Source organism: Taudactylus pleione, unplaced genomic scaffold (genome assembly GCF_031769625.1).
Source record: "Taudactylus pleione unplaced genomic scaffold, aTauple2 ptg000842l, whole genome shotgun sequence".
Taxonomy (NCBI): domain Eukaryota; kingdom Metazoa; phylum Chordata; class Amphibia; order Anura; family Myobatrachidae; genus Taudactylus; species Taudactylus pleione.
Genome location: NW_028285244.1, coordinates 3,050,794 through 3,066,179, shown reverse-complemented (window position 1 = coordinate 3,066,179; position 15,386 = coordinate 3,050,794). Strand labels below are relative to the sequence as shown.

At 45.4% G+C, this 15,386-nt stretch overlaps 1 protein-coding gene across 1 annotated transcript in view; it reads right to left on the bottom strand.

The window, feature by feature from the left end:
• Positions 1-7,306: 7,306 nt before the first annotated feature.
• The window catches only part of MICU2 (mitochondrial calcium uptake 2), a 311,942-nt gene continuing 303,862 nt past the window's right edge, over positions 7,307-15,386 (bottom strand). Inside the window, exons 10-12 of the mRNA XM_088458594.1 lie at positions 14,720-14,828; positions 14,344-14,501; positions 7,307-10,523 (exon numbers count right to left, since the gene is read on the bottom strand). Of these exons, the coding sequence (XP_088314720.1) occupies positions 10,416-10,523; positions 14,344-14,501; positions 14,720-14,828 (375 nt within the window). The 3' untranslated portion in view covers positions 7,307-10,415. The remainder of the gene's footprint in view (positions 10,524-14,343; positions 14,502-14,719; positions 14,829-15,386) is intronic.

Here is a 15,386-nt window from a genome sequence, read left to right as displayed (position 1 = left end):
GTTTGTTTTTATTATATTTGTATTTTCGCTTCTCTATCCTATACAGTATATGCAGCCGTAGCTGCTCTTACCCATCTTACTTTACACTTCACCTTTCTCATTACAGTGATGCCCTGGGGTGGCTCGGCTGAGCTGGTTTGGGGGGTGTCCTGCGCTCTGGATTTGAACCCTAATATGTTAGAGACCTACCCTACAGAGGTTACCTGGATATAGTGGGTAGGCCCATAACCTTGGCCATGATTATGCCAAAACCTCTATTTATAAAATGTATTTATATATAAACAGTAATTTGGAGTTGTGCACCTGTGATCTGTCTGTTTCTGTGCACACAAACACAGTGACAAGATGGCACTGGGCATGTGCAGACTAAGAATCTACAGCTATCTTAGTAAAGGAAGAAGCTTCATGTAAAGGAACATCTTAGAGGGAAGTGCAGTAGCGCACTCCATATTCCAACAACGCATTCTGCGATAGAACTGGTGATAAGGATGCTGAGGTTGCTCTAGTACCCCGGTTCTCAACCTCAGGGCCTGATTCAGCAAGGATCGCAATTGCAAAGCTGCACGCAAGCAATAGATATATGATGTATGCACACAGGCTATAGATATATGATGTATGCATGCAGGCTATAGGTATATGATATATGCATGCAGGCTATAGATATACTGCATGATATATGCATGCAGGCTATAGGTATATGATGTATGCAAGCAGATATAGATATGATATATGCATGCAGGCTATAGATATACGATGTATGCACGCAGGCTATAGATATATGATGTATGCACGCAGGCTATAGGTATATGATGTATGCACGAGGCAGCTTTCCAACTGCGATCCTTGCAGATATGGTAATGCAGCATCGAATAATCTGCGTAACATCGTCCGGCTAAGGTGATTCAGTTGAGTGGATAGGCCAGATAAACCTCCGTCAGCCAATAGAGATCCTGGCCTCTTCCCTCTCCCCCAACGGCGGTGACACACCTCCGTTTCAGGAAACTGAAACCCCACCCTGCCCACAAACGGCAGCAAACTGTCAATCATCTGCTAGCAGGATCGCATAACTGTTCTGCACATGCACATAACGGGTCATGCGCCTGTGCATATTCCCAAACTTCGGGAATAAGCGTTCGGCAGTGCACTGCTGAATCAGGCACCCAGTCCTCAGGACCCCACACGGTGCATATTTTCCAGGTCTACTCACAGAATCACAAGTGAAATAATTAGCTCCACCTGTGGATCTTTTAAAAATGTGTCAGTGAGTAATGAAAACACCTTTGCTCCTGCTGGGTGACCTGGAAAACGTGACCTGTGTGGGGTCCTGAGGACAGAGTTTGGACAATCCTGACATTCCCTAAATAATAATTTACCAAGAACAAAGCACTCATTACAGTTAATAGGGGTTTTGGTAAAAATCTGTGGCTAAATGTAATAAGAGTGCGAGCCAGCGTCGCTGTGGGAATACATTCGAGTATGCCTGTATTTTTAAAGCAGCAAGCATGTTAAAGGCTAAACCAAGCTTGCTGCTTTAAAAATGTACTCCTGCAGCTGTGCTGGCTCGCACTCCGTTACATTTAGCCTCGGTGTCAATCAGGTCAAGGAGTTATTTAAAAATGGGGGACTTTTCCTGTACAACAATACTGTATTGCAAACAAATAGCAGATTCACCCTTATTGCAATTTCGCCATTCCATACGGATCCATGTAGGGCCTTTTTACCGTCTAAAAAAATGTTATTGATAAGGTCCACAACCAAAAAGAGCCGTACCTGACAATTTGTTATCAGGATGCTACTGCATGAAAAGAGTCACACAGGCAGCATTGATTTTTAAATTTTTTTTAGCTTATTTGATATATATAGAATTTAGTTATGCAATTTAACTCTATATTAGCCAACTATGTTATACACAAGACCAGCAACACTGGCCCAAATCACATCCACATTCAATGTAGAAGGTACCAGACGCATATCTAACAGGTCAGTGCAGCGTTGTGGAACTTCTATGGGATATGGAAGCAGGAGAGCCACTAGAGTGCCCCTGTTAACACTACAACATCAAGACACAGCGCCTCACCTGGGCTTGTAACATCTCTAATTGGACCCTGGAGGACTGGTAACATGTTGCTTGGCCCCATGTGCCATGGTTCCAGGTTGAGTGTAGGGTTTGGGTGTGGTGCAGACAACATGAGGCCATGGACCCCAGTTGTCAACAAAGCACCATGCAGGCTGTTGGTTGTTCCAAAATGGTGTGGCATGGGTTGAGTCCGCTGGTCCACCTGAACACATCATTGACCGGTAACCTTTACGTTGCATTGCTTGATGACCATTTACTGCCCTACATGGACTTCATGTATCCCCACAACAATGACCTTGTCATCGGTCCCAAGTTGTCCAGAATTGATTCAAGGAGCATTTTGGAGAGTTCCAACAAATGGTGCGGCTACCACGTTTGCCCGACATGAACCCAAGCAAGCATTTACGGGACGTGGGATCCTGCACCTACATTATCAGTGAGCTGTGGGAGGCTATCCAGACCGCATGCGTCTTCCGTCCACTTGCTTGTGGAATCGATGCCACGTCAAGTTGCTGCACGATACTAGGCACCTATCCCGTGAAGTTTGGCACATCAGTGTATATGTATTTACATTATGTATGTGTTTATAGATTTTCAGTCTTTCATCATGTTTTTTGTTTTGCGCTGTATATGATTTTGGATGATGTAAGTTCTTCTTATATGATTTTTTTTGTTGGTCGCACCAGTTTTGGTGACTAAGTTTATGGAAATTTGAGAAAGTTAACACTGAGGGGTAAATTCAATATAGTGAGAGTTTTTACAAGTGGAGATGTTGCCCATAGCAACCAAACAGGTTCTAGCTATTATCTTCTAGAAGGTGCTAGTTAAATGTTACGTAGAATCTGATTGGTTGCTATGTGCAACATCTCCACTTCTAAAAACTATCACTTTAGTAAATATACCCGAGACTCTATCTGACTTGAACGAGAAGTTCTTATACTTCGATCTATAAAACATTGCTACTGTATATAAAAAAAAAAGTTGCAAGTTACGCACTCTCTCGTTCCATCTCAAAGCAACAGAGGGGTGCACAACAGCTGATAACCGCCAACAAGTCGGTTCTGTGAATATACAATATAAAGATAAGGGACTCGCCAAAGCTGGTGCAGTTATTGAAGTTTTTTAATAGCTTACTTCATGTGCATTAGGGTGCAAAGTTTCGGGGAACTCTGTGCCCTTTGTCAAGCTTTCCAACATTGAACAAAATCACAAAGATGAAACAGGAACATCCCGTATAAATCCAAAAAGGAGGTTTCTTCCAACATCTAGTAACTGTAGGATCATGCCTTGTTACTCTGGGGGTTAGCGACACAGCTGCTGTACTAATCCCATTGGCTGCGGCATTAGCATAAAGACGCAGTTACCAGGGCCGGTGCTAGGTGTCTCGGCACCCAACGCCATCCCGTGCCCCCCTCTGCCCATTCCCTCACTACGCCCTCCCCCTGTGCATAAAATAATTACGGTAGCAGATGGGCGGAGGGCAGGGAACTTCTCCAGCCGGACCTTGGCGCCCATGCAGCCGCACACAAGGAATGTGCCTGGAGCCAGCCCTGGCAGTCGCTCTGAAGCAGAAGATGCAGTAGCATTAGCACGCATCTCTGACTCAGGCGTAATATGTCATTGTTACCTTTAGGGTAGTGATATTTGGTAATTTGTCATTTTCTATTCAAATAAACATTTGCTAATTGTATACTGTGTTCAGGACTGTCCGGATCTGCACCAGCTGATAAGGAAGTGGATAATACAGAGAAGTCCTCATACAATGTGGCATCAGTCACACCAAATAGCTCCTCTCAGTGCGCCAGCTCCCGGAACTCCCGGCCACGCTGAGCATCTTTCCAGCTCAAATTGTGCATCCTACAGTATTCACATAACTAATACAACTGGAAGCAACAAAGCTACTCTACACTGCACTGATCAATCTTATATGCGAAATCTGTACATTTGTGTGCGAATTGGTCTGAATCTGTAAACAAAGTGGCTTTGTTCCACGCCAAGTTCCATTGTGCTTCTTTGTATGTGTTTAAAACTAATTCCTGTGCAGCTAAAGTTACAGCCCAGCGTCCGTAGTACACTCTGACCCCTAAAGGTTACACACTCGAGGTCCGGTATCAGGATATTGGTTCTTCAATCATCACCCATATGCCATATGCTGATCCTCTTGCTGGCATGCTCCTGCTGGCAACATATGGTTGTTTTTTTTATATATATTTTTTAGACAAGCAGTACATTGTCCATTGACTTCAATACTGGCAGGAGTATGCTGGAGCGATAGGTGCCGGGGAGGCCATGCATTGACTTACTGGACATCCAGGTACAACACTTTTGGCTAATGGGTTGTAGTTAGAATATTACACTCAAGGTGAATATATCGGTAATCTAATGTAACAGAACAGCAAATCTCTAAAAATAGTATGGAACGCCATCTAGTGGTAAGCCAAAATAATTACATGCAAATTGAAAACTACCGTAGTTACTTTTATATACAGTAGAGGTGTATATTTGACAGCATAATCTTTCCCGGTCAATGTAATAGAGACTATGACAGCACTACTCTGTGCTGCTGTGGGATCCAACTCCTTCCACTGTTTAACTCTTAAGGCTAGATTTACTAAATTACGTTATTGCAAAGCTGCTGGTCGGCTGTGGCTTTGCGGATACGTTTAAATGGCAACAGCAATCAATGCTAAACCAACATTTATTATTATTATTATCCTTTATTTATATGGCACCACAAGTGTTCCGCAGCGCCTTACATAGTACATAGAACTAATAGGTGAACAAGAAACAAGTAACTTACAGTACATTACAGTACAGGACAAGGACACGACTTATATACATTGCTGCAATAGTGATTAAACACTCACAATAAGCAGCAGGGAGTTGGCAGTCACGTGTTAGGTGCCCTTATGGGGAGTAAGGAGTAGAAGAAAATGTAAAGAGAAGCACATGAGGGAAGAGGTCCCTGCTCAAGAGCTAAATTTATTAAATCTACTTCTTAGTCTGCGCCTATTTGTTCCCCTCAAATTGTAACACTCTCCTAGAAGATAAAAAAGCTACCGGTGGTGGAGCTAGCCGGCAAAGGCCTGGCAATACCTTTTGCCGAGTACTGGGATAATTAAATTGAAAGAAACCTTATCCATTTTTGCCAGATTTAGGGCTCATTTCCCATTGATAAATAGACCCCTTGGGATCCATTCTGGTGACAGTGGCGGAACTCCCGGAGACAATGGAGTCAGTTGCCACCGGACGCCAGCCATGAAGGGGGCACCTCCTCATTGTCACCCGGGTCCCGGCCGTTCCATGTCCTGCCGGCTTCTAAGTTCCAAAACAGAGGAGCCGCTGAGCGCCGATCAGCATCAGCGGCGCTCCTCCTACATGTCTGCTGCACTCTGTGGTGTCTGGTCGCGGACGTCACGCAACATGTGACCGCCTGCGACCCTCTGCCTGCCTGCCCAGTGGCGTAAAACTGTCCTTAAAGAACCCGCAGTTGATTGGGGAGCTGGCAGGGGAGGACGCGTGGACGCAAAACTTTGGGAGGAGGTGGCGGATGACAGCGGCTGGAGTGTCCCCCCAGCCCATACTCAGCCCTGACTGTCATCACTGGGAGAAGGGCTGTGTGCGCAGGCAGGGACAAGAGAAAGATCGGGGCAGACTGGATGTCACCAGTGACAGATCCCCTCCCCCTGACGTCTCATCTGGTCACTGCTGTACTCTCCCTGGCAGCAGCAGCCTGTTGGTGTCTGTGATCCACGGCCCGGCATGTATTGGAGAAAGATACCTGTAGGTGGGCATCTGGCCCAGCAGCTGCCAGTCTCTACTGCCCCATTCTGAGACCACCAAGCGGCGGCACTGCATCTCTGCTTGCCTATTTACCTCACCTGCCAGGGATCGAATGAAGAGAGGCGGTGAGTGTGACCCAGCAGCTCTATCACTGTGATGGTCAACATATGGGGATATGTATTTATATTGGTCAGTGGACAACGGCAGCCATGCCATGAATGTTACAGGGCGAAGGGTGTTGGTGGGTGATGTGGGCACAGAGTGCAGCACACAAACAGGGACCCAGCCTTCCAGTCGTAGAACCATAAGTCCCAGCATGCTACACAAGCCTCTGGCTGCCACAGCATCCTGCCTCTTGCAGTAATGTTTACACATTTTATTTATGTTATGTAGCTGTAGTATTACTGTGTTTTTGGGCATTGAACTGTGATTGAAGTGATATCTTCAGTAGGCATGAGTGGGCCGGCAGGCATCGGCAGCACATGAGAAGGTCCACTCCCAGTCCATGAAGGTCTTATTAGCCTGAAGATCTCAACCCACCATATTGTGCAGGGTGTCCTTGCCCAGTGAGCCCAGCTCTGGCTGTCAATTGCTCCCATCCTTCTATATTAATTGGCTGCAGTGCTGCTAAGATGAGGCCCTGCAAACAGTAGCGCTTCCCTGCCCAGCCAGATACCAGTCCCAGTGGAAAGAAAAAGAATGAAGACAGAAGAATTCAGCAGAAGAAAAGAAGAAGAGAGAGACAGGGGCAGAACTATGGGAGACAATGGAAGCGCCTGTCGCCAGTCGCCAGCACTGAAGGGGCACCTCCTCCATTGCCCACAATATATTCACCCCACTTTCAGCTGTAAATATGAGTGTACCGTCACAGCCGCTCAATACATGGCACCTCTTCCCGGCACCTGAGAAGCTACCATAACCATATACTAGTGGAGGGCACTGTGTCAGACCATCAGCTGCTGCCCCAACCTATATATAGCCCGTCCCTGCTCCTCAGCAGCTACTTATGCCAGTGAGACACATATGGTGCCTCCCTCACCCACAACTCCCCATGCCACTCCTCCCTGGCAGCAGCCACTGTCACATATTCAGGGGGGGCACCAAATGATAACTTGCCTCCCGGCGTCTGGGATGAACTTACGCCACTGTCTGGTGACCTTTTATCCATCAATTTAAATTATTCATTAGGAAAACAACAGAGGTGTAAAGTCACCAAAAAAAACAAACAGAGAATGTCGTCACCAAATTGCTGGCAATGTACGGCCTGGCAAAACTACATTACCTTATGCTGAGGATACCAGGAACCTGAGGATTGTGCCACAGAATCATTAGCTCCTATTTCAGATACAATAAATGGAGACGTGATACAAGTGTATATCATAGTACTGGAATCAGGTACCAATCTCTCAGCATGCCCTATCTGACCAGCATAAAACACACTGCAGATTTATCATCCCACCTTTATTCATGGACATTACAGATTATACATTTTGCAGTAAATTACCATGAACCCGATTATATTTTCTCTTTTAAACTAACATTTGTATAAAGATATAGAACACCAAACAATAAAGAATTCAATTGATTATTAATAAGAAAAACAAAACAAAACAAGTTTCCTGGAAAAATAGAAGTAAACAAGCAACTTGTATATCCAGTTCCCTTAAATCCTCTGCTGTGCAGTGTGAGCGTGTAAACATTGGGAAGACTGTGGCACTGAGTATGGTGCTTACGCACCAGTCTTCGGCATAATCGCCCCTCTACGCTGCCTACAATGGGGGACAGTTATGAAAGCCGTTGCACAGGTAACTCTCTGAGCAACATACAGATTGTCATGAGAGCCCTGATCCGGTTGCTGCGGGTTACAGCACCTCTCTCTGCACAGTTGCATCAGTGCACTAGGTTTACAAATGTCTCTCGTTATAATTTTTAAAAGGTTTATGGGAATGTGCTATTTTAATTGGCAACAATACAGGAAACAACATATAATCCGGAGTGCAAAAAATAAAGTGATAAATCAGAGTGGAGAATGGATGGATGCGTGTCCATTACTACCCTGCAGTTACCCGGCATGTTCATTTTCAGCACAATGCTAAATTATTAACAAGTAACAATCACTTATCTCTGATAGTACATGTTTTGGAACATTCATAAAAATAGTAATGTGTATGTTTAGAAATGTTCTCCGCAAGTTTTACGTTACACTTATTCCATGCAGAGTCCTCCCTATAGGAAGGAAGAAGCTACATTTTGCCTCTCCTGTACACAATAATGGCTTATTACTTGACTAGATACTCGTTAAGACACTGTCCTCTAGTAGAGGACACAAAATAGCGGCCTCCGTGGTGTATAGCTATCGGGGGCACTTACTGTAATAAACTGCAGCCCTGCCACGTGGGGTGATGTCTAATACTTACACCAATATTTATGTCTTAACACATTCATGGTTCTTACATAAGCCCAAATGCTCTTCTTACAAGTACCAGTGTTATCTTCTTATTCTTGTAGGGTATTAATCTAATGTGAATATGAATAGCCAGTTACTTACGTTACTTGTGCTGTACTATATAACCGGTGCAGTATAATATCTTACGGTAAGCTAGTCTGACTCAGAGATGACTTGTAGTGCCTCCTGCGTTTCCCAGCAGGGAAGGATGACTTCAGCCTACTGATAAGTGTACTGGATGCATTAGCGGAATATCCATTATGTTCCCTATTACTTAGTGTGGGGAAAATATATCAGTCTATTGAGTGAAGACACATTTATGAATATGTAGTTTGCCCCTGAATAAAACTTTACTTTGTTCCCCTGGGTGAATATTACTCCCAGCGCTACAACAGGCAGAGGGAAGTAATTGGGATGCCGGTGGTCACAAACCTGGAGCTGGAATCCTGACGATCAGTATTTGGCTTAGGGTAGGGGTTAGGCACTAGGGGGAGATTTAGGGGGGATGTAGTCGGCATCCCGGCGTGCGGGATGCCGACGTTCTGAATACTGGTGCCGAAATCCCGACAGGTCGGGGTCCCAGCACCAGTATTCCGTCCGCCGGCATCCCTAAGGGAAGTATCGGGATGTTAGTGGGAGGTTAGGATTAGGCATTAGGGGGAGGGTTAGGCACCAGGTAGGGAGTGTTAGGATTAGGGTGCGGGGAGGGAGAGGTTAGGCACCGAGGAGGAGGTTAGGGTTAGGCACCGGGGAGGGAGGGTTAGAAAACTACTTACCATTCCTTCCTATGGGTGTCGGGATTCTGGCTGTCGGGATGCAGCTGTCGGTATTCTGACCAGCGGCATCCCGACAGCCGGGATTTCATACCCAACCCGATTTAGGGTTAGGCTGCGGTGTGGGGGAGGGTTAGAGTTAGGCTGTGAGAGGGAGGAGGACAGGCTGCAGGAAAGGTGAGTTGGGGGTTGGACTAGGGAACTTACCTGCACGCTTCGGGATTCTGACTGTCGGGATGCTGTTGTTGGTATATGACCGCCAGGATCCTGTACCCAGCCCCGGGCAGAGAGCACCTGTTCAACTTGTACAAGTGACTGGAGAGCAAATTTATCAGATGAGACAAAGTAATGTCCTCACAGAGCAGCTTGTCTCCACCTGACCAAGGGGCAAAGCAATTACTAATGCTGGTCCAAATATAGTGGTGTATAAATGGAGGAGATGAGATGACATAGCAACCTATCAGATTGGGGATCTGTTTGGTTCACATTAGAAAATGAAAGCAAACGTCTGACTGATTACTACCGGTAACACCATAAGTCCTTGTTCCTCACTGCTGAGATTTGTTGCCATGTTAATGCCGCCCTGCAGTCCTGACAAGTTGGCCGTGACTTAGAGAACTAGTTGCAATTATTTGATTCTTGCCTATACAGAAAGCATTTGCGAAATACAAAAAACATCACATAAATTATACATGTTGTATATAAAGATTAGAAGTAGGCAAGTTGTGACCTCCCAGTTATTGTGGAACTAGAAGTTACAGCATGTCCTGGCCAGAGAAAGGCTTGCAGGGCATTCTGGGATTTGTAGTCCCACAATAGCTGGAGTGTCATGTTGCCTACCTGTGCTATAGATTAGTGTACCCTGCTGAGCCTAGGTAAATCTATAGGATGAAGGTGAGAAGACAGATAAAGCTCAGTGATCTGGAGAATGATATCAGTGCACTATAGTCTTACACCTCATACCCACTAGCATGTTTTTACATTCAGAAACACAGGAAAAAGCGTGTCCAGCACATACATGATTGATACGTGCTCGTTACTACAGATTTTCAGGTCACTTAGGCATCCCCCATGTATTTTCTTGTGGTTAATGCATATGAATAGAACCAGACAATGAACCCAAACGCTAGAAGGAGTGAGTGTGGAGTCATTGGAAACGATAGGCTTCATTTCCTGTACGAATGCTTTGTTCACCAGTGGGCACAAGGTATAGAATGGCATTGCACAAAACACAAGGTGCATGTCACTACACACAGGGAAACAATACGCAGGCACAAACGTTATGTAAATAGCCATCCAGTTATGTAATAAACGTCGACCAACTATAACGGGAATATTAAAATGGACTTTTTCCAGTTTGTTTCCAAACTTCGCTCGCTCCTTTAATGGTCTCCCGCTTGACGCATTTCCAGTACCCTTGTAAGCCCTGCTGGTGTGGTACATGCTGGAGAAAAAGGAAATGAATGTATTAATTGGATGTCAGCTAATATCGTTTCTGCAGCGCCGTGCACAGTAACGGTACAAAGCAGGGTAACCAAGGGAATAGAGTCAGATATTTTACGTAAAAGGAACATATTTACATAATACAAGTGTGGGCATAGCTATAGCGTATAGGCTGTTACCTGCCCTGGAGGAGGATGAAACAGAAGAAGAGAGTCTCTGCTCGCAAAGGCTTACATTCTAAAAGGGATGGGGTAATAGTGGGGAAAAGGGGAGAAACAACGGGTTATGGGTAGTGGAGGGAAGACTCGATCGGGCAGAGATCCTATATGCTAAATTGAATACATGGGTTTTGAGGGAGCTCTTGATAAAGTAGATGGTGGGAAAGAAAGAGGGCGAGAGCATTCCACAGAATAGGGGCAGTGCAGGAGAAGTCTTGGGTTTGGGAGGTGGTAATCAGTGGAGGTGTGAGGTGGCGATCGCTAGCTGAGGGGAGGAGGTTTGGAGGGAAATGAGATTAGAGATGTAGGAAGGCGAGGAGAGTGAGAGAGCTTTGAAGGATAGGGTGAGATGTTTGAACTGGATCCTGTAGGGGATAAGGAGCCAGTGTAGGGTTTACAGAGAGGCAGAGACACAGCAGTGTGACTGAAAGATCATTCTAGCCATAGTATTAAGGAGATTGGAGAGGGGAGAGGCGGTGGAGGGGAAGACAAGTAAGAAGAAGACTGCAGTAGTCAATACAAAATATAATGTGGAAATGGAGGGAGGGAGTGGAAAAGGCGCGTTCTGGCAATATTATGGTGATTAAACAAAAAGGTGGTGGGAGAATGACTGAATGTGGGGAGTGGGAAGTGAACATGACAGCAGAATCCAGTGTGACGCCCAGGCAGCCGACTTCATAAACGGCGCAGAGGAAAGAAGCCCCTAGCGGATGCCGATTCCCACCCAGAGTGCTGAATGCCCGGATTAGTCTCCAATATGGACACTTCCAGTTATCGCATGCTCAGGCCGATGGACCTTTTAACACGGGGACCTGTTCGTGCAGCCAGCAGATGACGGAACTCTCAGACAGTGATTATGTTGCAAATAAAGACATGCCTGAAATGTATCAATTTGAATAACAAAATATTTAAAAAAATTGGGTCATACTGATTGCAGTGTTAGGACAACACATCTGTAACAACATGGCTCAGTCAGCGATCAGAAAAAGTTGTCACAACTGTATTAGAAAAAAAAAAAAAAAGATATTGGGCCAAATGTAATAGGGTGAGAGTTTAGAAAATGTGAGAGTTCGGCCCATGTAATAGGGTGAGAGTTCGGCCCATGTAATAGGGTGAGAGTTCGGCCCACGTAATAGGGTGAGAGTTCGGCCCATGTAATAGGGTGAGAGTTCGGCCCATGTAATAGGGTGAGAGTTCGGCCCATGTAATAGGGTGAGAGTTCGGCCCATGTAATAGGGTGAGAGTTCGGCCAATGTAATTGGGTGAGAGTTCGGCCAATGTAATAAGGTGAGAGTTCGGCCAATGTAATAAGGTGAGAGTTCGGCCAATGTAATAAGGTGAGAGTTTAGAAAATGTGAGAGTTCGGCCCATGTAATAGGGTGAGAGTTCTGCCCATGTAATAGGGTGAGAGTTCGGCCCATGTAATAGGGTGAGAGTTCGGCCCATGTAATAGGGTGAGAGTTCGGCCCATGTAATAGGGTGAGAGTGTCACGACTCTGTCTAGTTGTCACCTTTTTGCCTTGAGACTTACCCCTGTCAGTTGTCCCATGGATCTGTGTTTGTAGTTCTCCTGGGGATCTGCTCTGACTTGCTACAGCCAAACCTGGCAATCCAGTAAGCCTGCTGACAGCAACCCTGGTGCATCCCGAAAACCTGCTACAGTAATACCTGGCATCCAGATGTCCTGTTACAGCAATACCTGGCCTGTGCTCTGCTGCTAGTCCTACTCCTGGTTGGTCCCTGGCACTCTGTAAACCTGCATTGTGTCATCCTGCCTTGCTTCCTGCTGTGGATCAACTCCTGCCCCTTTTACCTACCTACTCCCTCCCTGAACCTAAAATTCCCAAACCTACCCATTCCTTCCTGAAACCTGTTATTCCCAATTATCCAATCCAGCCTGCACCTGAGTTCCAGCCTTTGTCATACAAATTCCAGATTACCCTGTTTAGCCCTCGTCTCAGCATTACCTGACTTCCCATCAGTTCAGTCCACATTGTTCCAGTCCAGAGTCAAGTTCCAAGCTCATCAGTTCAGTCCACGTTGTTCCAGTCCAGAGTCAAGTTCTTAGTTCATCAGTTCAATTCAACAAGTCTTCCTGCCGGTCCCAGTCCGGTCCCTCCAGTTTCTGTCATTTATCATCAAAGGCAGTTTTCACTGCTACACAAGTCTTGTAAATAGAGCTATCTACATCACCTGTGGTTCCAGTCATGCCGGCCTCCGTTGAGACCCGATCACCACCTGAGACAGGCAACTCGCAGACACCAATTGTGACAGAGAGTTTAGAAAATGTGAGAGTTCGGCCAATATAACAGGGTGAGAGTTTAGAAAATGTGAGAGTTCGGCCAATGTAATAGGGTGAGAGTTTAGAAAATGTGAGAGTTCGGCCAATGTAATAGGGTGAGAGTTCGGCCAATGTAATAGGGTGAGAGTACGGCCAATGTAATAGGGTGAGAGTACGGCCAATGTAATAGGGTGAGAGTTTGGCCAATGTAATAGGGTGAGAGTTCGGCCAATGTAATAGGGTGAGAGTTCGGCCAATGTAATAGGGTGAGAGTTCGGCCAATGTAATAGGGTGAGAGTTCGGCCAATGTAATAGGGTGAGAGTTCGGCCAATGTAATAGGGTGAGAGTTCGGCCAATGTAATAGGGTGAGAGTTCGGCCAATGTAATAGGGTGAGAGTTCGGCCAATGTGAGAGTTCGGCCAATGTAATAGGGTGAGAGTTCGGCCAATGTGAGAGTTCGGCCAATGTAATAGGGTGAGAGTTCGGCCAATGTAATAGGGTGAGAGTTCGGCCAATGTAATAGGGTAAGAGATCGGCCAATGTAATAGGTTGAGAGTTCGGCCAATGTAATAAGGTGAGAGTTTAGAAAATGTGAGAGTTCGGCCAATGTAATAGGTTGAGAGTTCGGCCAATGTAATAAGGTGACAGTTTAGAAAATGTGAGCATTCGGCCTATGTAATAGGGTGAGAGTTTGGCCAATGTAATAGGGTGAGAGTTCAGCCAATGTAATAGGATGAGAGTTCGGCCAATGTAATAGGATGAGAGTTTGGCCAATGTAATAAGGTGAGAGTTTAGAAAATGTGAGAGTTTGGCCCATGTAATAGGGTGAGAGTTCGGCCCATGCAACAGGGTGAGAGTTCGGCCAATGTAATAGGGTGAGAGTTCGGCCAATGTAATAAGGTGACAGTTTAGAAAATGTGAGCATTCGGCCTATGTAATAGGGTGAGAGTTTGGCCAATGTAATAGGGTGAAAGTTTGGCCAATGTAATAGGATGAGAGTTCGGCCAATGTAATAGGATGAGAGTTTGGCCAATGTAATAAGGTGACAGTTTAGAAAATGTGAACGTTCGGCCTATGTAATAGGGTGAGAGTTCGGCCAATGTAATTGGGTGAGCGTTTTCTCACACTTTTAAACTCAGCCAATGTAATAAGAGTCCGAGAACATGGAAAAATGTTTTCCCATTTTGAAGATAAAACTCGACCAATGTGAGAGGTTACTGCTAAACTCTCACATTTTCTAACCTCTCACCATATTACATTTGGCCCATTTTGTTTTTAGACGCGAGTTCTCAAACTGGAATTATATTATTCATATACGTACCTTTAAGCCTCTATGGAGCCTGTTCTTCAGCACACCCAGGAATTCCCCGTGACTTAAACAGTTGTCCCCATCAAGATCAAAGATCTTGAATACGGTGTCCAGGACATTGTCTGATAATTCCTGTCCTGTTGCCACTTTCACAGCTCTTTTGAACTCCGCTAGGAAAAAAAAAACCAACAAATTTAATACAAAGAAATGCACAGAGGTTGGGTTATAGTATATACAATTCTCTGCAATGTATGTACTGTCATAAAGCAGCAATGACATCAAGAAAGGTCCCATCCGGTACATCCTGCAGAGGGGATCCTGGGGACACGGTCTCGCAGTGACCAGAGCACTAATCAGTAATCACTCACAGCGCCGGGCTGGCACTCACCTAACTTCACGGCCTTGCGCGCCTCGGTAAACATTTTCATTGTTATAGAGAAATCCTCCAGATTGTTCATGAAATTACAGAAGCTCTTAAATTCCTCCAAGCTGATACTCTGTCATTAGAGGAAAAAACATAATTAGCGTCATTCCTCACTCTAATGCTAGAAAAAAAACATTTATACGCACACAATGTATATATAATCATGCTGGATGAAAACTGTGGTATACGTAACAACGGTGCAATCAGCTGTAACATACAAGATACCCAGCACTCCCTTCTGTATTAGTGAACACTAAGACACTATTGATACATATGGGTCCTCATACATCACTTCTACGGTCAAACCAATCAACCCCTCACAACGCGTCATGACCCGCCCTGCCCTGCTAGCGCCTGGCGTCTTTTTTGCCGAAAATGCGTCTTAGTCATAATGCGATGCGACCAGCACGCACCAGAAGACTGATTAATTCAATATGCAACACTTATATATCTGTGTGTGGCTGAGTCTTTACATTATTATACAATGTGTTACGATGCAGCATGTGATTGGGCCCCCCCCCCCAATTAACAATGCCGCAAATCTATAGTGTGGGGGGTGAAGGCCATGAACTTTGCACCACTCCCCCCCACACTTGGTACCCCCTCCCAGAAGGGGTCCATGATATCAGCA